This window comes from Ischnura elegans, chromosome 7 (genome assembly GCF_921293095.1).
Source record: "Ischnura elegans chromosome 7, ioIscEleg1.1, whole genome shotgun sequence".
In the NCBI taxonomy this organism is placed as follows: domain Eukaryota; kingdom Metazoa; phylum Arthropoda; class Insecta; order Odonata; family Coenagrionidae; genus Ischnura; species Ischnura elegans.
In genome coordinates, this window is record NC_060252.1 from 104,238,459 (window position 1) to 104,266,252 (window position 27,794).

The 27,794-nt window shown below is 38.9% G+C and overlaps 1 protein-coding gene across 1 annotated transcript in view; it reads left to right on the forward strand.

The window, feature by feature from the left end:
• Positions 1 to 27,043, forward strand: part of LOC124162765 — a 35,454-nt gene extending 8,411 nt beyond the window's left edge. Inside the window, exons 3-4 of the mRNA XM_046539401.1 lie at positions 17,105 to 17,428; positions 23,288 to 27,043. Coding sequence (XP_046395357.1) covers positions 17,196 to 17,428; positions 23,288 to 24,335 — 1,281 coding nt within the window. The 5' untranslated portion in view covers positions 17,105 to 17,195 and the 3' untranslated portion in view covers positions 24,336 to 27,043. The remainder of the gene's footprint in view (positions 1 to 17,104; positions 17,429 to 23,287) is intronic.
• The last annotated feature ends 751 nt before the right edge of the window (positions 27,044 to 27,794 follow it).

Sequence of the window (27,794 nt, forward strand, 5' to 3'; positions counted from 1 at the left end):
TTTCAACTCCGGCTATTAGTTCTTCATTTGAAATGAATCATTTCATCCACCAAGTGCACCATGAAAAAAATTCAGTTTTGGGAAGAGATGGAAGTCTGACGGAGGCACATGAGATGAATAAAACGGAAGTGGCAACAATTAATACCATAGTTTGTGTTATTTTGCCATGACGACAGCACATGTGTGCATTGTATTGATAGATGATGACTTTCTTCCTAGCTAAACCTGGCCTTTTTTCGCGTATATTTTGTATGCAATTAGTCCAAGAGTAAAGTAAAGTAGTCTCTAGTAAAGTAAAAGAGTAAAGTATTCTCTAGTAGTTGTTTGCCTAGTGGGGAGACAATCTATAAACAGAATCCCCTTCTCATCCCAGAACACTAATGCCATGACCTTTTTAGTCGAAATAATTGTCTTTGCTTTCTTTGGTGGTGGATAATCATCATGTATCCACAGCTTTGGCTGTGTTTTTGTCTCTGGGGAATAGTAATGGACCCAAGTTTCATCTTTGGTCACAAACCGATCCAAAAAAACTTGTTCATTTTCCTTAAAACGGGTCAAACATTATTCCAATGTGTCCATTCTCATGCGTTTTTGATCCAGCGTCAAAAGTCGCGGCACTCATCTGGCAGATAATTTTTTTCATTACTAATTTTTCAATTAAAATATAATATACCCTTTTGTATGACATCTAGCAAGCAAGAGCAATTTCACCCACTTTCAATCAGCGATCCTCCATTACCATTTTGTGCACCTTTGTAATGAATTCTGGAGTAGTGACACTTCTTGGCCGACCTTTGCGCGGACCAATGGGGCGACATACCCATAAGGATAATGCGTATAGGTTTTGATACATCAGTGCCATCTATGCCAGTGGTCCAACGCTGCCGCGAAGTTTGAATGCACATCTCGGCGCGTGTTCTTTTACGCGTCACGATAGGGCGTGCTATTCAGGCTTAATAATGCTACTGCAATTGCGAGAAACTTAAAAGCAATGAATGTAGGAAAATATTCCTGAAGAACTTCCCCAGGTTACTAAAGCAGTAACCATTATACAAGATTAATGTACAAAGTCATCTGGCGATCTGGTGGTTGGTAAGAAAAATGATCTCGGAAACTTACTTCAGTGGACATTGGTATTTATTGATACAATGACTGGTAAAATAAATACAACAATAAAAATTTCAATATGACATACTAGAGATGAAATCTGAGGAAGTTAACAATTCTACAAGCACATGAGATGCACAAGCAACAAATATCAATGACAACATGAGAGATGAGCAGCCTTTGCGTAATAGGAGTCAGATTCCATAACTTCAGTAAACACTCCACACTTATAGACAAAGAGGGTGACCCAATTTTCCTTGAGGTAGATGTATCTTGCAACAGCTCAGGGACAGGGAAAATAATGCTAATCCTGAAACCATAGACCATAACAACACTTCACTAGAAATAAGCATGCAAGTTTGGATATCATTTCATGGAAGATAATTATTTAATTATGAAAGGAGAAGGACATTATTTCGTAGGAAGTAGTTCATGATGAGTACCGATTAAGATAACATATCTTGGCAGAGGAGTCTTAAAATGAAAGGTTTTTAGATGTTAATATCCATCACTTATGCAAAAGAAAGTATTCCAAAAGTAGACAACGAGAAAAGTGATGAATATTTTATATCAATGTAGTAGAAATTAAGTTCTCACTTAAAAACGAAAGAGAAAGTTTTACGAAATGTAAACATTGTAGAACACTTAATGAATTATGCTCAATTGATGACAATTAAACAGTTGAATGGACAAAGTTGAAATAGCAAATTAAATACATAACCAACAAAATGATTAGCTTTAAACAAAACCAAAGTATATCAGTAGCGATTCGTGAGTAGTTTGAACACTAGAAAAACTGCAAATACAATGAAAAACATATAGAAATATTAGGAATACAAGACACCATGAAATGTTGAAAACATGAGAAAAGGTTTGCTAATCACAGGTTGAAATCAAAATGGAATAATGAAGGAAACAAATTACTCACATCTCACATTTTCATCACCAAATACATTTCATACCCATGCAATTTAGCAATAACCAAGTTCACTGAGACTCGTATCCTTCATCGAGCACATTCCAAAATCGTAAGGGACACTGTAAGCAATAAAAAAAGTCTGCAGTTAACACTAATGACTATCAATAAGCCTCAATATCACGTTTGTTTACAGCGAGATTCAATATGGCAGCCTCCACAAGCCTCCAGTTCGTTACTGCTCAGAAAAACAGGCTACACCAGCGCCTCTATGTTGGGTAGGCCGTTGGACCATTGGGGCTCCGGAAAAATCAAAACAAAAGATGTTTTCTATACGATATATCGCAGTTCTGTCGCCCCCTTGGCGCGGACCATCATCTAAGCTCTCCCGACCAAATTTAAATTCAATTGTCCTTTTAACAACAGTTGACTATGAAGAAGCAGAGTCCCTTAGTGTATTCTGGAAATCGGCATGAATGTCCTTTGCTTTCATACCTATTTTTACGAAGTACTTAATCACCGCACGAACCTCGATTTTTTGCATCTTCGCGAATCACTCTGCGGGAACAGAAAAAGCCACGTCACCGCCACAGTTCTCTTCCACTAGCATTGACGTGGCATGTGTTTACAGCGAACAGTCCTATGGATATCACGTGTAAAGTTCGTTGCACTATCGCTGACAACTCGTGGTGATTTCGAGAACTTTTCAAACCACCCTCGTATGGCATGCTGCGGAAAAGAGAAAGACAATTCGTAAGCTAGCTTCTGCGTTGAAGATTAAACGTTTGATATAACAGATCTGACTGGATAATTGATCTTGTGCATTTTAAGGAGGACATAGAACCTCGGTGGTGAAGGGTTCCTATTGATAAGACCATGTTTCTCTCTCTGTGTCGATAAGAAGCAACAACTGTTGAGCACTTGTTTCATTTGTCTCTGATGTACAAGGATCGGATCATGTATGCAAGATACACAATTGTTACCCTCAATGAATGGGGAACATGCAGGAAATTTGTTCATAATGGTTCTAAGTCTCATTGAATAGACAATTTTCTCAAGAGTCCAAGTATACATATCGGACAAAACTACCCTATTACTCCACAAACGTCATTAAATGATAACTAAAAGTGTCAAATTACTAAAGGTTTCGCGGTCCATGTTTGTAGATCTATGGTTTTTTGGGAATATCCCGCGTCAGGTTATTAAAATGGCCGACGTTTCTTCTCCTATGCCGGAGACCTCATCAGGGCGAATGACCGTGTTGTCTTTATTTCGCATCAATTTATAGGTGGTGGGTGGTGGTAGGGAGTTAGGGAGGGGAGAGGGGGGTAGGGAGTTTTCTGGAAACTTGTTTTTCTGGAAATGACCGGAAGCCATGTGTCACTGATCCTCTACCCGTTATATCTGTTGAAGTTGTTTTTATGCTTTTTGATTTCTAAGGCTTCCCGGAAAATCCTCGTTTTAAAGTATTTCTCCCTGGCGAGAATTTTTGGGTTGTTTACATCGATGGTATGTCCTTGTGCGGCATGTTCAGCGACTGCTGACTTATCGGCGTGGCCCAGTCGAATCGCCGCGCTGTGCTCCTTCACTCTGGTTCTTATTGTGCGTCCAGTTTCACCCACGTACACTTGGTCGCATGTGCCGCATTTTAATTGGTATACTCCCTCCGTTTCCAATTTTTCCTTTCCTTTCACGTTTCGAATGATGTCTCTAATTTGCGTGCGTGGCTTAAACACGGTTTTTATCTGATGTTTATGTAGTATTCTGGATATTTTATCCGTGACCCCTTTAATATACGGCAGGAAGGCTTTTTTCTGCTGCTCTTCGGTCTTCTCTTCTTCCATCCTTGAGTCCTTTTTACTTAATTTGCGGGAGATGGCCGTCCTTATTTCTCTCCGTCTGTATCCATTCTTCATAAGTATGTTCGTTAATTTGTTTAGTTCTTCGGCCCCGTGGTCCTCGTCCGTGAGAGTGATCGATCGGTGGATCATTGTGGACATCACTCCATTAATTTGAGCTGGATGGTGATGTGATCCGGCTAGTAGGTACTTGTTTGTGTTTGTTGGTTTTCTATAGACGGTGTGGCCCAATGATCCGTCTTCTTTTCTTATGATGAGGAGATCCAAGAAGGGCAATTTCCCGTCGCTTTCCACTTCCTTCGTGAATTTGATGTCCTCGTCAATGTTTTTTCTAAGGATAAATTGACTTCATGGGCATGTGAGGCGCAATACGACAATTTATCTTCGGGCGACTCCCTTAAGGCGGCTGATTTCCTGTAAATCAGTGATGACTTCGTCACTACCGCGATACGTTAAGAAGTAAGCCGGTAAATAATAATGCGATTAATAAAAAGTATATTGCGAACATTTTTTAACATTGATTTATGAATTACTGGGTAAGATTTAATAGATCCATTGCTAGCTGAAAATCTATGCATGTATTTACTTAGTAAGCTACCTATCGGAACTTAGATAATTCACCCCAGTCGGCCGGAGTTGAGATGCTAATAAACGTTAAAAGGTAATAAAAAAGTATTTGATGGACACAAATAATGTTCAGGTACTATTTACGTTGTATTTACTCGAGTTCCTGTTTTTGAACCGAGACCCACTGCAAAAACGAGTCGAAATTTTAGGTTTTGCGTTGACATGCAGCGAACGTTATGGGCATCGCAGTAGCAAATATTGAGTTAGCCTTGCCAAAAGCATCATATTTGTCGTATGTTGCTTATTCATCCCCGTGATTTAATCGTGATCAGTATTTATTCTCGTGAATAGCCACCTCCCTTTATATTTAAACCTTACAAAGGGCATACTAACAGGTACATGACTACCCCTATGAAAAAATTGTATAAACCTGTTTCAAAATTTTATACAATTTATACAATTACCATGGTAATTGTATAAATTGTATAAAATTTTGAAACAGGTTTATACAATTTTTTCATTGGGGTAGGGTTGTTTAGAAATTGACATAAAGTGATACATCCTAAATTTGGTGGTCATCCGAGAAAAAACTGGCGACTTGATAAAGCCCTACGGTAACCCTGATTCAAGGGTGTATTAACGTTGAGAATATCACGCTGACTATAGATAAAGTATTAAAATCCATTCTGCAGATCATCAATCACGATGGGGCACTATACATTATTTATATGGTATTTACACGATTTTTATTGAAGATCCATGCTGCAACTTACTTCATTAAGTAATTGATCTAATTGTCTAACGTGGATCACAATCTACAATAAACTTATTTTCATTTTATCTTTCCAAATCTCCCAAAACAATCCCCTTTATTTATTTCAACAACGCCTTGGCAACCCAGCATATTCACAATCTGTAGTTTCAGGTTTAAGGAGGAACCATCATTTCAAACATGCCCGAAAACCTCCCCTTATTTTGACATATGTTGTTGCTCATTATTTTTTCTATCGAATAGTGAAAAAATATTACTATGTCACCGGCCATTTAAGAAAGATTTATGGATTTGAAAATGACGGATTTCCACCTTGAAATACATTGTCTTTATGGGAGAATGATGACCTTCCCTTGTAAAACATTTTTATCTCAAATTTGGCCCGAAATATATCGTTGAAAAATTAGCACAGCATAGAATAGACATCGATGCTTAATATATCTATTTTTTTAGAAGGGGTTACCGATATGTTAGCACCAGTATTTAAGTTTAAAGAACATACTTCCGGTTTTCTGCAGAGCGAGCAGCCATTATGCGGCGGAGGTAGTGGCAACGTTGCAAATATACGGAGGTTAAATATGAAGAGCGATATTGCACCTGTCGACCGCTGCATAATTCCAGTGAATTGGATTTTTCGGAGTCATTTTTATACGTATTCATTAAACGAATATTCAGTTCATCTCGAAACGTGCTATACACCGAAGTATGAAATTTATCAGTGCTGGTTGTTAAAGTAATTCCTATATGCGACTACATTTTATTAAACATGCGAATAATCATGACCGGAATTCAATACATCCCTTGAAATTGTCGGCGTATCGCTTCAAAAGCGAAAATGATAGAATATAATGAGACTTGCGATAGTTTATCTGTTCTTCTGAATACTACTTTTTTTTACGTTTATTTCGAAAAATATGCATCGTTTTCAGCTTGTAGAAAATACTTATTTCAATAGAAGTTCTAAGCGTAAAGTAGAAAATCTAGCGCATTATGTATTTAATGATCAATTTAATTGATATTAAATGCCTAGAATAAGGTGTACAGGTAAATTAATGTACCACGAGACAAGCATATTGTTGTTGGGTACCGACTATGTAGTATTTGGAAATACAACTTCGCGAACGTACTAATTAATCGAATATTCACCCATGTAATTCTTCGAAAGTATAAAATAAAATAGACAGGAGTACTTCCTTTTTCACTGACCAAACAATTTACTTTGATACGTTTTCCAAAGGTCCAATTAGCATAATTTGAAAAAAACAACAGTAAATACATTTACCTATTCATGAAGTCATTGCAGGAGGATAAAAATTAGGATGCATTCCTGAACAATCGATGGCAGCTGACATAAGTGAGTCCGTAGAAGTTGTAATGCCAGCCTTCCAAATTTACTGAAACTTCGGCACTAGGAACAAGTATTATTTAATTATCCTGATACTAATGATTCGATTAACATTTGGGTTATAACTGACACATTAGTTTCTAATTTTCACTAATCAACTCCTTATTAATAGTATGGATGAGGCTATTGAATGGAAAATCTACAAAGAAATAAACATTAAAGAGTTTTGTGTCAGTCATTCGACAGGGACTTTAATCTTCATAAATCAAGACATAAACATTGATTATTTAAACATTGATGGACACTTTATGTTGGGAAATATTGCAAAAATTTCTTAATAAATTAAAAATGCACGTAAACGATTCGGTATCCTTCAACAGATGCACTCGTTGAAATCGCTTCGATGGAATTGATGGATTCACTTTCGGCCACATTTCGTTTCCTCAAATAATCCAAGCTCTTACCTTTACCTTCAGACACAAATATGCCTTTAAATCGGCATAATGACGCCATCACTTTAGCCCAAAGGTATATTTAATAACTTAAGGCTAAGTAAAAGGGATAATAAAACGAGTAATATTGTCACAATGCAACGTAACTCTACGAGGTAACGTAAACAAACAAAGGTGCTCAACCGCTGTGAAACTACGATATGTTGGCAGCGTTGTCAAGTTGGTGGTCAGCAATTATAAATAAACCATTTTTCCAAATTAGGTTGAAATTAACAGAGCAAAAGGTCTCATTAGTTAAGTTCATTTTATTCATCACAAATGATGTAGTTATAAAGCTTTTCTGTATTTCCAGAGAAAGTACTTAAATTCTTCCGATACCTAAGAGTCAATATAACAGCCATTCTTCATATCACTAGATTATTCCATTTTAAGTAAAATTCATGCATTGTACAGCTATTTTGATTGATTTAGCATTACTTTTAATTTTTATGAATGACTAATTGAGCAATTTTAACTCGTTGTTATCGAGTTTATCTAACTAATGAAAGCAGTATTTCGAAGCGCAGGTTCCTCCTTAAACAAATTATTTTCGCCAATTTGGCGTTTGAGCCCCGACATTGACAGATTTTCTGTCCACTTCCTCAGTCTGTCATCAGTGAATACAGAGCCGTGACTTCACTGCTTGAAAACACGACGCTCCGTAGACGTCGCGTCGTGTTTTCAAGCTAGTCGATGAAGATTAATTTTTAAAGACTCATAACTCAGGCAAAAACATTCATCCGCGAAATTTTCGGCGAGTACATTGAGGTCATTCTTATTCTAGTACTTTAAAAAAATCTGTGCACGTTTCCCATTGTTGACACTTCATGGCCTACTCCTTTCGATTTAATATATAACCACACTGTTTCCTTTGTCGCTACGGGTGATAGTAAGGTCCCCATGTTTACATGCGTATTCAGTGCTTCTGATCACTCTTGCTGTATTTGACGGTTCACAGGTCAGGTTCGTCGCCATTAATGGATCTTTTTTTTGCGATTATAGATGCTGCATAGTATTTTTCTTTTATCCGCCGCTAAACTTAAAATTTGTCTTTTAATCTGCTTAACAATAATTCATTAAGGAGGTTAGTCGAAATAGAATTTCTTGGAGAAATTTTTTCTCTCTAAAAATCTATTTAAATACTTTTTAAACAACCTTTGGTCTGAATGAGTGAATGACGATGGGTTCTCTACGCGAGGGAGAGAAAATCAGCAGCTTCCCGGTGACAAATTATCTTTATAGCTATTTTGGAGCCTTTCCACCTCGTCATAGCTTACAATTTGGATTTAACTCGGAGGTAATTGACCTGGATCCGCCCAAAATTTTTTTTGAGATTAATAGTTGATATTCTAGGGGAATGCCTAGGGTCTCATTTTTACTACATTCTGAAAATATAACATTGATCGGTTGTGTTGTTTCCGAGATACAGGTTGTGACATAAATGTTACATTGGGCGGATCTGTTGTCTTTTGGTGCAAGGTAATATTTCCCCAGATAAATAAAATATTTTTTGCATTTATGTGCACTACTTTCAAGTTTCTGTTTACATTTAAAGTAAATTATTGAATATTTAGCAATAAGTTTCGGTGTTTCATTGTCTGCAATTCATAAATGTTTCGATGTAAAGTGTGACGTTTTAAAGTGTTTAAAATTTTTGGATTTATAAAATGTTATTTCACAAATGTGGGGTAGATTTAAATTTATAATGTTTATATTATAAACTTGTCGAATACACATGAAGAAAAATTATTTTTAATTTGTGTAAAGTTTTCGTCAGGAGTGTTATGAAATTACAGAACCTTGAATTGACACAATCAATGGATTTTTTGAAGGTTCATTTAAATAATATTTTTACATGGCGAACAAGTAAAACAGTTGAAAATGCATTTCCCCAATTTTGGAAAATTCACAGAATAAATGAAATTTTCAAAATATTCTCACAATACATAAGTTTAATATAGCAAAAACTTGAGTGAAATATGAATCAATTTGTTTCAAATACGCTAAAGATGGATTTATAGTTGAATGCCGGCGTATGCATGCTATTTTGAGTGGTAAGCAGAAAAGCAATATTTTTCCATATTACATGTATCGCATGCAGTGCGGTTGACGGAAGCGCTATATTCCTCAGCACGGCGACGCTATATAGTATAATAGGGACTGAAAGATCATTAGCAATGTAACATATTTAATTGCCCACCTTTGATGAAAATGAAGTGGTGTGGCTTCTTGGCTTGGCATCGATGTATGGCCAGATATGTTTGCACTAGTACACGCCTGAACTCTGTGACACACAAGGACCAGATTTCCGCTCGTGAACAGATTGTGAACAGCTACATCCAAAAGCCAAGAAAAAACACTCCACCACCACCACCAAAAAGGATTGACTTCCCACAATTTGTCTTTCATGTCGGGAATCGTATTGTCTGCACAGTGAAGGTATTTACTTATCTCAAGGAACCTATTCCTTCGCTTGGCTACGGTAACCATTGAGTTGTGAACATTCCCAGAATCTTCCCAGGAGCATCGCTTGGATGGAAACCTGTTACTACCTCAAAACAGTAAAATTCCAATGAAAATTTTCATTTCCTATTTACTGATACTAGGAGATGAAAAAATAATAAACGTAGTATAATTATCTGATTCTCCTATGAGAAAAATAGAATGTTATCCGAAAAAATCATTTCAAAAATTTCTACACTTGATTTTTCCCTATATTCAGGAAGATCTGTTTCGGGGAATAACCTATTTCTTACAAAGAGACCGTCGCAAATTAGCTGCTTCTCTTTTTACTTTTTTCCGTTGGAAAAGTGATTTCGGCTTCGTTGACTTTGAAACCTTTTCCTTACGTGTAACTGATACCGAAATTCTTCCGGACTTCTCTTGAAATTCTTTAGCATTATCACAATCAAGCCGCAAAACAAGCTCCACTCTTGCCCCATGTTGTGTTCCCGTTCAATTTTCCACAAGTCCACCAGCCTGGTCATCTGTAATGTCCTCATCAGAGACAACCGCTGCTTCTGGTGGCTCAAGGTATATTGATTACACTCCGTCAAAGTCTTCGTTTTTCGGAAGCTCTTTGGCTTCACGCAGTGTAATGTCTCTGAGCTATCGATATCACTTAGAATAAAAATTTTAATTCAAACGTAATTACCGGGATAAAAGTTAATCAATGCAAATTTATCGATTAATTGATAAATAATAAATCGTTTGGCGAGAATACGAAGGAAAAAACGTTGAAATTGCAATGCATTCTGACTAGAGCATAAAATTCTCAACTTTGAAGATTTGAATAGGGATCCGCCCAATGCGACATTTATGTCACAGTACCATTTATCAGAGAATATTACAGAAATGGAAAGCAATACCAAACATATTAATGTATTATTAATAATTTTGTATCATTATGTTGATATATACCAAAAATTGTCGCCGCAGCGCTTATAGTTAATGAAATAATTAAATACTTACACAAAGCGAACGTCCATTTTTAGTGTCTATGAAAGGCACCCAAGTACCAGGCTTAAATTGCTCAATATCAAATTGCTTAAATCAATGCTTAAAGGGTAGATTTTCACTCTCACTTGACAATTCTTACCCTGAATTGAAGCACTTAGCTTCCTCTTTCTATTAAAGTATAAAATACAACAATGTACCGTGCCCGAGAGATGCAAGAGCCACAGCAGTGGAGCGATACAGGGTGTGATATTTTTATTACATTGGGCGGATCCAGGTTGATGTTAGCAAGTCTCAACATCATATATAACGCCCTCGGTCTTCTAAATCATTCGTACTACGTTTACAAGGTTTGTCCGGAAAGTAGTAGGACTGAGTCGATTTAAAAAAATGTATTGAGCCAATCGTTACAATTCTTTAAAAACTTTCAAAATGGGCTCCTTCTGCGTTGATGCATTGCTGCCAGCGCAATTTCCAAGCATTGAAGGCGTCACGGAAGGCATTTTCCGGAATAGCCTTGAGAGCCGAGGTGCATGCTGCTTGGATCCCCTCTGTCGTCTCAAAATGCTTGCCTTTCATCGGCCATTTCAGGCAAGGAACAAAAAATGTCCGGGGGGCCACATCTGGGCTGTAGGGCAGTTGCAGAAGCGTTGGGATGCCGGCCTTGGTTAGGTAGCTGTTCACAAGAAAGGCGATGTAAGCCGCAATTTCTGGTCGTCAGTGAGCACTTTTGGGACCATCTTCGCGCACACCTTGCGCATGTTCAAACGCTCTGTCACAATATCACGAACCACAGATTTTGATAAATTTAACATCTGGGCAATTAAACGAATACTTAGTCGACGGTCTGAGTTCAAAACTTTGCGCACACGAGTCACATTGTCGGTGTTTGTCGAAGTCGCAGGTCTTCCAGTACGGTCTTCATCAGCGACCTCTTCCCGGCCCTCCAAAAAGGCCTGGTGCCATCGAAACACACCACTTCTTGCTAAAGCAACATCTGGGTAAGCCTGCTTGATCATATCAAACGTCTCTGTCGCAGATTTACAGAGTTTCACACAGAATTTAATCGCGTACCTCTGCTCTAACGAACGCTGCATTTTCGGCTTGCACCACTCACAGAAACACGTCGGGCAAAATTGTCTGTCCTGACTCTCCAGGTGCTCGGATACAACTAACCAGCCGCTCGTTCGTTAGCTATAAACACCCTCTACCGAATCCAGTCAGTGCGCGCACGCTCCGAAGTACAGTCGCGGCGGAAGAAAATCAGTCCTATTACTTTCCGGACAAACCCTGTACATAACGTATTCATTACAATCGACACTTACGAAATTCAAGTGAGATAAATATTTAACCCTTACACTTTTGGACAATTTAATAGCAGTTCAGTTTAGTGTCGAAAACTTATAAAATCTCGTTTAGAAATAGTAGTAGTATTGGTCGTTAGGGTGCGTCGACGGCTAGGTCATTCTGCACCACAACTCAGTCATTGGATTCAAGTCGTATATTAGGAGGATCGTCTCTGCATAATTTATATATATAGATTAGAAACAATAAAAATTTAAATTTGATTAAACAGACCCGTTTCCCTGAGAAACAAAATTATACCATTCAGATTAGTCGGGTTGTCTCCGAGGAGGGATTCAAGGTCCCCCCCTATATTGAGCCGAATCCGCACGTCACGGTATTTGTCGCACTCTGTCAGGATATGACGGATACTTAAAAGACATCCGCCCTCATCACACTGAGGCGCTTCCTTCTCTTGCGTAAAGAGAAAGGAAAGAGTCAAGCGTAATCTAGGGGGAGACCTAAAAACCCTTTTAGGAGACAACCCTACCAACTTAATCTGTACATTTCGGTTTCTCAGAGAAATAAACATTTTTAATAAAGTCTAATTATGTACACTTTCAACGAAGACATCAGATGCAGTAGATTACTTTATACATAACTTTTGTAATTAAATAGCACAGTAGTGGTGCAAAATGACCTTGCCGTCGACGCACCCTAAATCCAAATACTACTACTAAGAGTCAAGCGACAGTGCCCAATCCTCAGCCGAGAAATTACCACTTCCTCCCTTCTATTGTTCCTGGCCGAGGAGGGCCAAGCTGAAGTTGTCGCCTTGATGTTTCGCAATTTAATATCGTTCTGAGTCCTCCACGACTCCATCCACTGTTCAAGCACAGCTTTTCTAAGGGACGCTCTCAAGTCTTCGTATGGAACTAGCATTGATGTGTGCACTTCGTCGCTGAGAGCTTCCTTGGCCAAGACGTCTGCTTTTCGTTCGTTCGTAACTCGTTTAGAAATGGCGTTGAAACAGGTAAATTTATATTTTCGGAAAAACTCAGGAATTTTTAATTTATTACACGTAGAATTTGTACCTGGCCCGTTTTCCTCCTGGAATCCGTGAAGGCTTAGCCTGTGCAAAGGTTTTCCAGGGACAGGACCACCAAAAATGCACATGTCCTGAGTAATGAAAAAATCCAGGAGCCCCTCCGTGATCATCATGCTAGGTCTCCATCAGGGCCCACTATTTCTTTAACCCTTTAAAGGCCAAACGAACTCACCAACTGAGTTTTGCTATTTCTTTTGCATATCCTATTTATTTCATAACTAATCAGGAGATATTAGGAAAAAAACTCTAAAAAATTTTTTAAATGCGTTTTCAAGCATGTTCCCAAAAACACGCCACAAAATTTGTTATTACTTGAAAAATAAATGTACATTTAATATATAATTATAATATTTATTGTTCTTGGACAAATATCCATTAAGAACATAAGATGAATATTGCATACAAAAGAGATCACAAAATAAACTTGTACAAAATATATCAAATATTTCCGAATGGAATTCAGCACAACTAACACATCAGGGCATAGAAATGAAATCTTGAAGTTAACTCAATCAATCATAGCAAGAAAACCTAAGTATGCACGTATACCCATCACAACATTTAGGGTAGAACATGAGAAAATAATTAAATAACTAAATAAGTAGAACATAAATAATGATAAATCATTTACTCCAACAAATATGGCATTCGATTTCAAACAGACCTGAGGTTAATGTTATAAAACATTAATTATAAATAGTTGAAATCTCAATGACGAATAAATAAATGCATACTTAACAAGTTTAAAAACCAGTGAATACTTTCCAGTAACATGGACATATATTTTTAAACGTGCTAATGGCATTGCAACTGCGATATATTATGTATTTCACATTATTCGAGAGCTTGCAGGTGTTTTTTTTTTGCACCATCCCTTATTGCTACCAAACCCACATCTATACAAACTAAAAATATTTATAAATGGTAACCACAGGAGTAGGCAGACACATTACAATAAAAAACAATACAAGAGCACAAAACGAGGTCATACATTTTCGAGGGTTTTTTTGAATTGAAGAAATCTTTGCTTAAAAGAAGATCGAGACATAAAATCTTTTACATTCTTTGGAATGCTATTCCACAGACGTGTTCCGACTACAGAAAATGATTTTTCATAGGTGGTGGTTCTGTGTCGGGGGGTGATGAGAAAATCTGGAGCCATTCTTGTCAAGATTTGAGATTTTTTATCTCTGACCGAAAAAATAGCCTAAGGTAGCTTGGCTGATCAGTATTGAAAAGAGAGAAGAGGTATATACCAAGCAGGTACTTTCTCTTGGCTTTTGCTTTCAACCAACCAAGACGATTGAAGTAGGGGGAAATGTGATCATTCTTTTTTATATTAAAGATAAACCTAACGCACATATTTAATGAGCGTTGAATCTTAGCATTGTGCTCTTCAGTTAGATCCTGATGGACCAAACAGCAATAATCGATATGAGGCAATATTAGCGAGGACACTAACTGCTTGCGAGTGTGAGGTGGCAGAAGGTCTTTTTGGGTTTTAAGCTGGTAGAGGATCACATTAACCCTATTGCACACGGCTTGCACATGATTCTTCCAAGACAAGTTACACATCAACGTGACACCCATGTTTTAACACAATTTGAATATGGTATTTCGGTATCACCAACTGTTATCTTCGGTATAGCGTTTACATCCAAGTTTCTGAGTAGATTTGAGGTACCAAGTATAATTGATTTGGTTTTGTTACAGTTAAGAACAAAGTTGTTTCCAACAGCCCATGGGCTGATGGCTGTAACATCTTGATTTACTTTCGCAATTGCATCAATCAACTCATTCTTATGACAATGGTAGTAGATCTGCAAATCGTCAGCATATAGCATGTATTTACAGTGTTCAATACCGCTCGGGAGGTCACGGATGTAGAGAGAAAATAAAAGAGGGCCAAGAACTGAGCCCTGAGGTACTCCACAGTGAAGATTAGCCCAATCCGATGTATTGCCAGTAGGGTCCTTGACTGCTTGTTTTCGTCCATTTAGGTATGAGTGGAACCAATTTAGTGTTGCGCAGGAAAAATTAAGGTTTTTCATTTTTTGGAGAAGTCGGGCATGATTCACAAGACCGAAAGCATTTGTAAAGTCAAAAAGAACAAGAATAGTGATCATTTGTTGATCAATTGCATGACGGATGTCGTCCGTGACTTTTAGTAGCGCTGACCGCGTGGAGAAATTTTTCCGAAAACCAGATTGATAAGGGTCAAATAAGTTATTCCGGTTTAGGTAATCATTGACCTGCTTGGAGACTATTCTTTCAAGGCATTTTGAGAGGGCACACGGACTAGTGATTGGGCGGTAGTCCCGAGGAGTGACAGGATTTTTTACCTTTTTAATTGGTGTGACAAGAGATGATTTCCAAACCTCCGGAAATTCAGATGACATTAAGGATAAGTTAATAATATCAAGAATTTGAGAGAAAATTGCTGTTAATGAAGACTTTATAAGTTTAGCTGAAATGCCATGAATCCCAACGGAATTGATAGCAGATATTGATAATGTTGTTCGTAGAGCTTCAGGCGTGACATATTGGGAATAGAAACCATTTTCTTTATATGGTACAAGTGGTGCTACATCAAGGATATTAAATGTATTTAAGGCAGTATTTGCCTCAGAGTTAGCAGTATGCGCAAAATGTTTGTTTAGTTCGTTTATTGAGAATTTGTGTTTAGGTTCGTTTTTAGGTCGGTGCACAAGGCCAAGATTTCTCAGTTCTTTCCAAATCTGGTTTGGCTGAGTCAAGTTAGAGAATGTGGCTGCGTAGTGTTTTCTCTTGGCTTCTCTGACAAAGCGTTATACTTCATTGCGTAATCTAATAAACTCAGCGTAGGCTGTTGAGCTTCTTGTACGAATAAAGATCTTACGTGGTTTATCTCTTTCCTTCATTTTTTGTTTAAGGTCATTCGTTATCCATGGGGATGAGAATCGTCGAGGTTTACAAGTCCGCCAAGGGGCATGACGATTTAAACGGTCCAAGAAGTTTGAATTAAAGCATTCCAGTTTGGAATCAACGGAGTAGATTCTGAAAAGTGTTGCCATTCGCTAGACATCAAGTCTTCCCGAAACAGGACTACATCAAATTTTTTTAGATCGCAGTAGACAATTTTTGGCGGAAGCGGACAAGGCGTATTGAATTTGCAGGAAAATGCAACTTTGTCGTGAGCGGAGAGAAAGGGGACCGGGGATTGTGAAAATGATGAGACTTTGCATGCGGAATCAACGATGCAGAGGTCCAAAAGGGTATGAGTATGCTCAGTATGATGGGTTGGTTGCGTAGAAACAAGATGAAGATTATAGCTATAAATAAAATTCTTCAAAAAAGGGGAGGAGTAGCTATCTCGTAACAGATCAGCATTAAAATCGCCAAAAATTACGATATTTTTATAATTAGGATTAAATGTCGTTTAAACATGTTCAATGTCAGTAAGATATCCGACTTTTGGTGGACAATAAACGATGAATATTAGAATTTTGGAAAATTTTAAACCATAAACTTCGAGAACGATGAACTCCGCGTGTCCTTCGTAAGTGGGAGAGGAAGTCGCCACCACAAATGAATGGAGACGATGGTGAATGTAAGCTCCGACACCACCGCCACCTTTTCCAGTCCGGTCATGTCTGAGTAGCGGTAGTCGGCGAGTTCCACCATGTTGTCGGGGATGCTAGGTTTGAGCCAAGTTTCAGTCATACAGATAACATCATACGAGCTCAGCACAAAATGGTCTTTAAATTCGTCAAAATGAGGTAGAAGTGACTGACAGTTCACAAGGGATAAACGAAGAGATTGAGCAGACGATTTGACCAATAAACTAAATTTAACTAAGTAATATCCATGGGCATTTGGAATTAACGAACATTTGTTACTGGAGAGCGAGCGTAGAGAAAAATATCGAATAGACCGCAGACTCACTACAGAGGTGATGTAAAAAACCAACTTTGAAAATGTAACGACCAATGCATACACAAGTCATGCGATTCACTTTAAAAACTACTTCCATACTTTATTTACATAATAAAAGTTATAAAAGTAATCTCATGTTCGAAATATTATTTTCGTGAGTTTTTATAAATGTGTTCCCTAATGGGAACATTGGACTGTTATCGGTTAATTTATTTTAACATTCAGGTGTGATTGTATCGCTGTAAATAACTTGAGTGCTGTTTTCGTGTTGTCTTCTAAAACAGGGCCTACCCAAATTGAGATTATTTTCACGACATCACCTGAAGGATCCCTTGAAGAATCAGGACGTCCGTGGATTTGTGTCATCTCCCGGCCATGCCACCATTCGCGCGCGAGCAGCCATTCGCCACCGGCCGGATGTTTGACGGCGGTGGACACCGAGAACTCAAGCACGGCGTCGACTATCAACTGACGCAGACGATCCATCTCCTGCTGCGTGCCATGAGAACTGACGCGAATCGGTCCTTCGAAATAGCATCTGACATCGGGGCCGGAGGAAAATTCGACGACATTGCCTGGGTGGAACCAAAAGCCGACGGAGAAGGAAGGTAAGCACTGCAGAATGGAAAAGTTTGTAAAATTCGATCTTTATGAAACTAGAAGTGACTAGGTTCATTCAATTTTTTTTCAATCGCCTCGTTCTTGTGATGCCAAATTAATCGGGGTAATCCCATACTCTTCGATCCACGGGAACGACATACTGAGCGATTGATAGGGACTCAAATATGAAAAATAATCATACAACTGCATACTTCCCCTGAAGCCGCCAAAAATTTGCTGGTGATTAATCACCACTTGCCAAACACCCTAGAGGTAGCTCGCAGGATATTATGTAGATGTAGAAATAGGTGTGTGGCAAAGGTTGTTAGGACACCAGCTGTTGACAAATGAAAAAGAAATGCCCTAACAAAGTTCAGTATATCATTTATTGAAGTCGATTATTGTTCGAGGGAAAATTCCCATAGCAATCCGTTCGGCAAAATATCTCTCTTAATTTATCGATTCTGTCGGACCTGGAAATATATTGGGGTTCTTCGTGTCGCTCTGAAAGATGGAATCGAGATATTGAAATTATCAATGGCTGATCAACACAATCAATGGCGGGTATCCGTTCTGTTAAGAAAGTGGAGGGCCATTTGAGATAAAGGAAGGGTGGTGAGATGAATCTGCACTTTTTAAAGTAAAGATATCTTGGAAAAAATGAGAGTCGTAGAATCAGAAGAAGGTGACTTGTTTACTTTGAATTGGACCGGATGAGGCCACAAGCCGACACCCTCTCCCCTGCCCACAAATCTTTCACTGAGTTTTAGTCAGTAATAAAATGTGCAGGTGGTTCGGAGTTCGGAAATTGAATTAATGATCGACTCCCAAGCCGATTGAAGTAACTGTCTCCTATGCAGTGGTATGAATGGTTCGGATAGGCTTTTCTATCTTTGGTCTAGTAGGAAAAAGTCTTACTCCGGTAGCAAACGCAGCCTCTCTGCTAACGCAGGTGGTTGGCCAGATTTTCTTAACCTATACGTAGATGACAAATCTACATCTACGTATTATCATGCGAGCCACCTCTAGGATGTTTGGCGGGGGATGAATATCCACTAGCTTGCGAGACAACCCCACCATACATTCCACACGGTCATAAGAAAAATAATAATACGGATAATAAAAAATATGTCCGCGTTCATACATAGGAAAACCTTGCCTGCGATAAGTAATTGCTATAGTAAATCCGTGAAAGGTTAAATCATTGGAAAATAAAAACATACAACGAGTCGTTGCAGCAAGTGACGCCATTATTTTTACTAATCGAAAGGCCGTTGCCATCTTTCATAGTACGAGGACAGAATGACCCTTTAAATCTCTCTGTTTTGTATTATATTTCCTTTATTTTCTTCTCGTGATCCCGCCTACCCTAATACGACGCTAAACAAGGAATGTGTTTCACGTTGTATGGGAAAAAATCTTCTCTGAATTTCCCGGCCTCTTTTCCATGTGACTGGACTTATTTTCTTAATAAACGGGGTAAGATCCAGTTAAATTCTCACTTAATAAAATAAAAAGGAAAGATTTACTATTCGCACTAAACTGCAACGGGCGTACAGAAAGCATTATTTGGATGTTAAACGAATTAGGTTTGGATCTGCAAGTGACTTGAATGGTATGCTTACATTGCTGGAGCAATGGAAAATGGATACCTATCATAGCGACTCAGAGAAAATGTTATAAGCTCTCTATATTTCTTGTACCGACAGAAACAAAAATGAAGAGAGATATTTTGCCCAACGAATAGATATTGGATTTCGCTTTTACCCCGAACAATTTTCTTCTTGTTTTAGTATACCGAGACTAGCCTCTGTGATAACTTTTACGGAGTCACCCGCAATGCACAAATTGTGCGAAAAATCCACAGAGGAAAAATCATTCGCCTTGACCGGGATTCGAACCCGGATCTCTCGATTTCCGGCCGAGTGCTTGAGCCAGTTGAGCTACCGAGGCATCATTCTCCCCTGTGGAAATTTGTGGGCACAAGGTGGAATGGACTGTTAAGTATGTTATGCGACTAGTAGTCCAAGTTGTGCGCATGGCGCCTCAGCCGGAGAGCAAGGCCCGAACTTTGAACACGAAGAGGTGTTCGCTCTAGACTAATTTAAGTGTACCGGGACTAGCCTCGGTGAAAACTTTCACGGAGTCACCCACAATGCACAAATTGTTCGAAAAATCACAAATGCAAATTTCCAGAGGGGAGAATGACGCCTCGGTAGCTTAACTGGATAAAGCACTCGGCCGGAAATCGAGGGATCCGGGTTGGAATCCCGATCAAGGCGAATGATTTTTCCTCTGTGGATTTTTCGCACAATTGTTCTTATTCCTTCCAGGATTAGGCTACTAAGCCTGTTCCTGGTCCACATTACCATATTTTTCTTGGTCTTACATTACTTATCTTGCCAAATGGCTGATATTTCATTGCTTGTTTTGGAATTCTTTCATTTGGCATTTGAAGCAGTGACATGATGGCAAAATTAGCAGTGCCGGAACGCACTTTCCTCACTATTTTTTTAAGAAGTGAAATATTACTTTGTGTTTTTATTACAAGGTATTATTTACATTTTATTACATTTTTTGCTTTGGTTACGAATGCATATAATAGAAGTTTTGATTCAACAAAATTGATAAAAGTGTTATTTGACTATTATGTCTTTTGTTAACCAGTGTCGGAACGGCGTTCCGGCACCATGACACCAACGATTCGAAGTATGTGTTCCTTTCATCTGTGTTTGTAGTTTTTAAATTTATCAGTGACTGCCTGGACACCCAGTTCATCTCTTATTTGAGTGTTTCTTAATTTATCCAATCTTGTGCAGCCTTTCAATGATCTTTAAAATTTCATTTCCGATGATTCTATCTGCCTTAATTCATTATTTTTTGGTACCCAACATTCTGATCCGTAGAGTAGGGTAGGGACTCCCATCACTTTATAAAATTTTATTTGTTTATTAAAATCTTAAGAAAGCTATTATACAAATATCTAGTGAAGTTAAGGGCACCAGAAATAATAAGAAACGGAAAAGAGGTTTAAAAATCTGGAACGAAGAGATAGCACGGGTCATCGAAAATAAAAAAAAGCATACAGAGAATACCTACGGAGAAAAACAGAGGAAACGAAAGAAAAATATCACAACCCCGAACAATGAAGGGCTTAAATAAAAGCTAGGCAGAATTTCGTAAGCGCATTTTGTATTTTTATTAACGGCTGGTATTGTAGCGCCCTCGCCACACGCCTATTGAGGCGACATGAAACATTTTGTTGTCCACCCGATGGGCTTAACTGGCAAGGGATAAAAAAAAACTTTCTTATATTCCACACGATTTTATTTTCCTCCAATTCAACGCCAACGTATTGTTGCGTCAATACATGTACCTTTTTTTTTACCTAGAACCAATCGGCACTCAACGACAGACGTAAAATTGTACGAGGTGTGTTAAGGAAATAACAGAAATTTTAGATTTTTGAAAAAGTGTATATTTATTCGTCTGCAATAATGTTGTCTTCTTTAAAATATTCCACATTATATAGCCATTAGATTAGATTTCCATAACCATTCCTTTCACTTTTTCCTTGTTATAATCAGTTGTTGAGCTGCTTGGACGTCCGCTGCGTTCGTCTTCAATATCTTCACATATATCTTGAAAACGCTTACACCACTCGTAAATTCTTGTCTTACTCATAGCAGACTCACCTTTGTTAACATTTAACACGGTTTGTTGCTCTTTATTTGTCGATCGTTCTTTTGGATTGCACTGATCCTTTGATCCATGTCTTCATTAACCGAAAATCGCCGAGCTCGTAAAAACACGTATAATTTTATCGGCTACCTCAAACTAAGTAAGAATGCAGCTAAAATTTGATCATACGTCAGGGCGATGTACACAAACATAATAAAAAATTGACAATGGGACTCTCAAAGCCCGAGAAATTTGAAAATTCCCGTTGTTTTCTGAACACACGTCTTATGCATGATCATAGTGCTTCGCAACGTCATAAATGAGGTCCTTATATCGCCTTGCTGATTTCCTTGTTAGATATAACTTTAATGATTGGACTACCCCCACCCCCCAAACGTTCACTTTATCGGTAAAAGTAAATCTTCCGATCGAGATGAGACATGAATCAACCAGTGCGACACTTTTATTTTTAGAATTAATATTTTGAGGCGTGACTTCTTTAAGTAGCTTCATGTTGAATAAAAGAACTTCGTAAATTTCGCATATGTTTTAATAACTACTAGTTTCGTCGCTATCCGACTTCATCAGGTGCAAATACAGAATAGAGAGAGAGTATGACCTTATATTCATTGAGAAGGCTGGCCAAGGCGGTAAACAAATTGCACGCATAGAAACGAGCTCATTTATTTCGGTGTGTGCAATTTGTGTACCAGTGCCTGCGCTGAAGAAGCTATGAACCTAGTGGAAATCGCCCTTATCAAGGCTGGTACTCCTTCCCCTGTGATAAGTGAATTCCATTCTTAGACAAAAGTGTGTGTGAAACAGAATTATTTCCAATTCAATGGCAAAGTTTATGAAGAACGTGACGGCATCGCTATGGGATCTCCTTTGTCGCCTCTTTTCGCAGACTTACGCGTGGACAGTTTTGAAAAACATTTTGCTAACCCACGATAGGGAAGTTGTTAAAGATGTGTATTGCTGGTATAGATATGTCGATGATATATTTTGTATTTGTTGTGGCACAATGGGGCAACTTGAGTTGTTCACAAATCTTCTAAATGTTATTGACAAATGTTTAACTTTCACCAAGGAGAAATTGATGGATCACTCAACTTCCTCGATATCACCGTTTTCAAAGTTAGCCAGAAACTAGAATTTTCCATTTTTAGAAAGCATTCATGTACAGATCAATTCATCCACTCCTCATCCAGACATAACTTTTCACAAAAAATGGCGTCTTTTCATTCACTTCTTCACAGATTGCTTAGCATCCCCATGTCAACCTGCCCAAGCATAACTAAAGAAATGGACACAATCAAACAGATAGCAACAGACAATGGATAGATACTCCAAGAGTCTCATTGATAGCCAATGCAAAAGGATACGACGCAAGCTAGCCATGAAAAACATTTTCCCAACGCTCCCCACAGAAGAAAGAATGAGCTACGCCGAAGACAAGATAGACCCATTACAAAAGAGTAGTGTATATAAAATAACTTGTAATGCGTGCCAAAAATATACATTCCACAAGCGGGAAGGAACTTCAAATCGCGAGTAAAAGAACACAAAGTATATTTCAAGAATAACAATTCCTCTTCATAGTTCGCAAAACACTTGTTTGAAGCTAATCATGTCACGGTTTTTGCGCCAGAGATCCTGCATGTGGAAAAGAGGGGACGCAAGCTGGATGCCTTAGAGTCCGTGGAAATTTTACATCATGATCAAGGCATTTTACTCAATGAAGTTCTTTTCCTATCCCATTCCTTTTGTTTACTTAATCTTCTGCCACCTGCGGTCACTACCCGTCCAATGAATGTACCTTCCCTCCCACTATCTGACATTGTTGCGCAGGACAGCCGTATCCTCCTTCATACCTTCCCATCTTTATCCCCCACCTCCCATTTTCATCATTGTATGCCTCCCATTTGGCAACTTTGTATGACTTAAGGACCACCATTCCCCCCTTACTAGCTTACGAAAGTGGTTGATATTAAAAGTCATATGTGAAATTTACATAGTTCTTTTACTATTAGTTTTTTTTGGAAGTGTGGCGTAGGTTCCCTAAAAAAGTGATGCATGAATCATATCATGTGCAAAGCTAATATAAAGTGGTTTATTTCTAAGACACTAGCCACTGTTTGTGTTTACGATTTTGACTTATTTGACTCAAAATTCATCTTTTCCAGGTTGATCTCGCTGATCCAAGTAAAACACGTTCAAAAGTGCAGCAAAAAAATCTGCCTGAACCGTCTGCTGTCGCATGAAGTCTCCAAAAATCCATTCAGCCTGCCCAAGTACTTCCTGCCTTATTTGAGAATCAAGGGGAACAAGTCGTCGGACGGACTGCTTGAGCCAAAGGATACCATTCAGAGTTTAATCATACTCACCAACTCTGACTTTGCCTACGGAAACCAATGCGGAGCTTTAGAGTTGCGGGAAGATGTGTTAGAGGCAGTCGAAGATGAAATGCTGTTTCCGAACTCCACGATCCGTTTCAAGTCGGATTTCGATGGAAAGTTTGAATTGGCTCTTCGCCTTAGAAGGGGCGTAGTGGGAATGCCGTTGGAGTTTTCCCATTGCGTGAGAGACGGAAAGCGTTTCATTCACAAAATGGGGAGCAGTGATCCAGCATTGAACGAACTGGAAGCCGAGTACTGGCGAGTATTGACTACCGAAGTCATAAGCAAGCACGGCAATAAGTTCACCGCGGAATTCATCCTGGGTGATGCACTATCGAGGGCCGCCAGACATTTCCGCGACGAGTTGCACTCAATGTGTGCGGAAAGTGATGGAGGATATAACGAGGACTTGTTCAGGAAGTACCTCTCCAGCCGTCCTATTCAGTATCCTCAGAGGAAAAGAGCCAGTGCAATGAGAGGTGCCCCGGCGACACACGCGAACCTAGACGCGATTCAGCCAAGCTTTCCAAAATCAGCTGAGGAGCTAGATTCCGACCTGGAAGACTTCTTGAAGAAGCTCAAGTTCGTCCTGAATCAGCCTGATAACGATGATACGATGCAATCCTCTTACAAGGAGCTGTCCGAACGTTTTGATGTAGATAATGAACACCCGTTTATTGAGATATTTTACGCTTTTCTGCGGTTCAAAATTGATTGTTGGATGAACCACAAGTCAGCCAATTTCGTGAAGAAAGCGGACTTGGAGAGGTTCTTCGTAAACTATGGAGACCCGCTTTCGTTTTCTGGATTTGGTTCTCGCTTCCATGAGGATTAATTTGCGATGGCCGCGAAGCGTGCAGGAGAGGCAAATGCGCATCGTTCTTCGAATCCTATTCGGGTCAGTGTGGGCAGAGCTTATTTTTTCTCACATTTCATTTTCTCTATCCGTCTAACTTAAAATACCTTGCGATGCACCAAGATTGGGCATAACGACGAGAAAACTTAAACTTTTCTGGCACCGATTCTTCCAATGCAAATTTCCTTTTCGAATTGCGATGTTGGCTTTCGTCGATATTGCTATGATAGTTCTTATATTTCGATATTTTTCATTATATCCACTACAGGTGGCAGATCGAGCTGTGATGTGATATTTTCAAATTTTCATGCAAACCTGCTTCTTTCTATTTTTTTGGAACATTATCATAGTTTCCGATCATTTATTTCTCCGTAAATTCGTGATGTCTTATGTACTTACTATAAATTTAAATGTTCAAATTTAAGTATAATTAATATAAATCCAAAAATATCTTATTCGACCCGAAAAAAAGGCTCCAGTTTCTTTTCTGGTCACGGAAACGAACATTTTTTTCAATTGCGAGCTCCTGAAGAGCGAAAAACAAATGTAGCCTTGCTAATTTGCTCTAGCCCGCGCTCACCCGTAATTTGCTAACTCCTTGCAGCGCGTGCCTCGGGGAATCTGACGCCATCTTCATTTCCCCGCTTCGCATAAACGCCTCAGAATATTTCGCGACTCAGTTGAGTCGACGCATCCGCCCTCCCTGGCAACCCTTTCCATCAATCGTCCGATCCAACTCGCGGATTCCTGTTTCCCGTGGGGACGGAATTCCGGTTCCAGAGGCGATGTCCGGGACGCGAGGCTGTCGAGCGGAAAAAATGAGCATCAGTGGTCAGAAATCTTTCGTCGCCTGCTTTGTGGTCGGCGCTTGTTCACGGGTTTGCTATTTTATAGCCCACCCGTCAATAAGCGCCGACCACAATGCGGGGTTTTATGCGAAGGATAATATATAGGGAGTTTCCGGAGGAATCTGCAATAATCCAGAATGTATTACGGGGAGACAAATTTCGCTTTGCCATAGTTCAGTGACTAAGGCGTTAATGACAAAATATGCTTAGAAGTTTTTGCATGCACTTTGCAGTTACCTTGAAAACAGTTTTTCTTGGTTATCCAGCCTTCTCAACATTTTATTCAATACACTGGATTGAGATTAAATAATTAAGTTTTGACGAAAATGTGCAATTGTGATTGTCTTAAATAATCAATCCCAAAATGGGTGACATTGCGCAATCTTGTTCTCGATACTCGCATCAAAGCTCATCTCGTTTAATGAAGGTCAAACTTTAAAATTTTTCAGACTATTATAATCGTCCAACGTTAATTAATTAACGTCCTTAAAAATCCTGTCTTAAATGAAATGTTGAAAAGGCTGGACACCCAAGGAAAACCGAATTCATGGTAACTGCTAAGAGCATCCATAAAATGTTTGCGTTGCCATACCTCAGTGTCTAAGTACTTAACACCCTATGTTTATAGGCAAACATTAAAATTTAAAATTTTCTCCCCTACCACCTCCTGAAGTATTGCATATTCCTCCTGTATCACACTGTATTTCCGATTGTCGATGCTCGTCGCATCCCCGCTCGAAATCCTCTCCTCAAGCGCGTCGCCCCGTGTAACCCAAACTCGGTTCCCCCGGTAATCGGAAAACCGCGGGTTTCATCGGGCGATTGGTTGAAACGGTTGCCAGGGACGACGACGGTGTCGATTTTACCAATGGCCCGACGGAAATCAGAGATCTTTCGGGGAAGCGGTGATCCTTAGTTCGCATTTGATACCTCTGACTGTTTAGAACAATTATGTTCATTGTGAAAAAACCTGCTTCTACTCGGAAAAATGTTATGTGGATTTTAATTCGTTGAGAAAATTTTCCGCCAAAAGATAAAGATTACAGTTTGTTGTTGAAAAAAGGAAATGTCTAAGGCAAAAAAAGAATTGTAAAATGGTAGAATTTCATTGTCAATGGTACATGCTGTTAATGATTCATGCACTAAATGCACAACCGATGTAAAAATGTAAGTTTTAAGTCTCCTTGTTCACGCCACCAAGCCCAACTATGGTAACGCAAATAAATGCGCCAAAATTAAATTTCTTCTGTGAACTGGGTGATTGGATTAAGTCGAAGGGGTCATCGGAGCATCAAAAACATTCGCACCTTTGGCGCGCGCGGCCAACTTGGAATACAATGTGTGCATGCTCAAGCACTTTTTGAGTTATCGCCTTCACTCATCAACTTTGCGTGCGAGTTCGTTTGTTTTCTCGGCTGAAGGGTATTGAATCAAGGTTTACTGCAGAAGTAAGAGACACTTTAACGGTGGTTTAGTAACTTTTTCATTTAGTGCTACTAATAAAATGTATTTAAGTGATCGTGAAGTGACCAAGAAATGGATATAGTTTTGGTATGAATTCTTGGTTTCCCTTTTATCAGGGGAGGAACCAACTACTGGGCTTAGGGAAAGGATATATCAGTTATGATTCCATTGAAATATTTTTTTCATAGATTACTGGTAGAATTTATACTTTTGAATAACCTGTGTTGGTAATTTGATTTTCCTTTGTAAATTGTATCGTATGAATAATTATAGTTGAGTGCCACATTTTTATGACGTGTATCACGCACCAGAAGATTTACTGAATCAATTCTAGTTGTAATGAAGAAGGTAAAATAAAATATGCATGGAAAATTATGCATTCTTTGTTTATATTCCTTTATGACTTAAGGTGGGTGCATTAGGAGAGAGGCAGCTTAAGAGTTAGTGGCTGCAATGAGGCAGTCTAGTTAAATAATTACAGTATGTTTTACAGAAGTGTGATCTGGAATATTCTATCACCCAAGCTCTCTGCGCTCTCTCGCCGCAGTTCGAAAATGGAATTTCGGTATTTTCTGTAGAACTGGGAGGAGGGTGATTGGTGCAATATCCCCACCTCCCGCATTCCCAATTTTAATCGCTACATCATTCAAGGGAAATTCATACGGGATATCTAAACTGTTAAATACCACATAAATAGTTCAGCTCATGCTAGATTAAAAAAAAACCACCCTCAGAGCTTTTATTTACTTTCTCTGGTAAATTGGCCAATCCGTCTAGGCTTATTTTCTTACCACTAACGCCTTAGTACTATGGTGAGACATAACAACAAGGCTGTGGAATTAAAATTGAGGAAGAGATTGGTGAAATGCTATGTGTGGAGTGTGTTTATGTATGGATGTGGGACTTGAACGATGGGGAAGAGAGACAGGGACAGGATTGGGGCGTTCGAGATGTGGATTTGGAGGAAGATGGAGGGAATCCGGTGGACGGAAATAGGATAGAGGAGAAAAGAACGTTGATGGACAAAATAAATCAATGAAAGGGTAATTGGCTGGGACATTTGATGAGAGGGAATGGAATTTTGAAAGTAGCTTTTGGAGGGATCGGTGGAAGGGGTCAGAAGAAA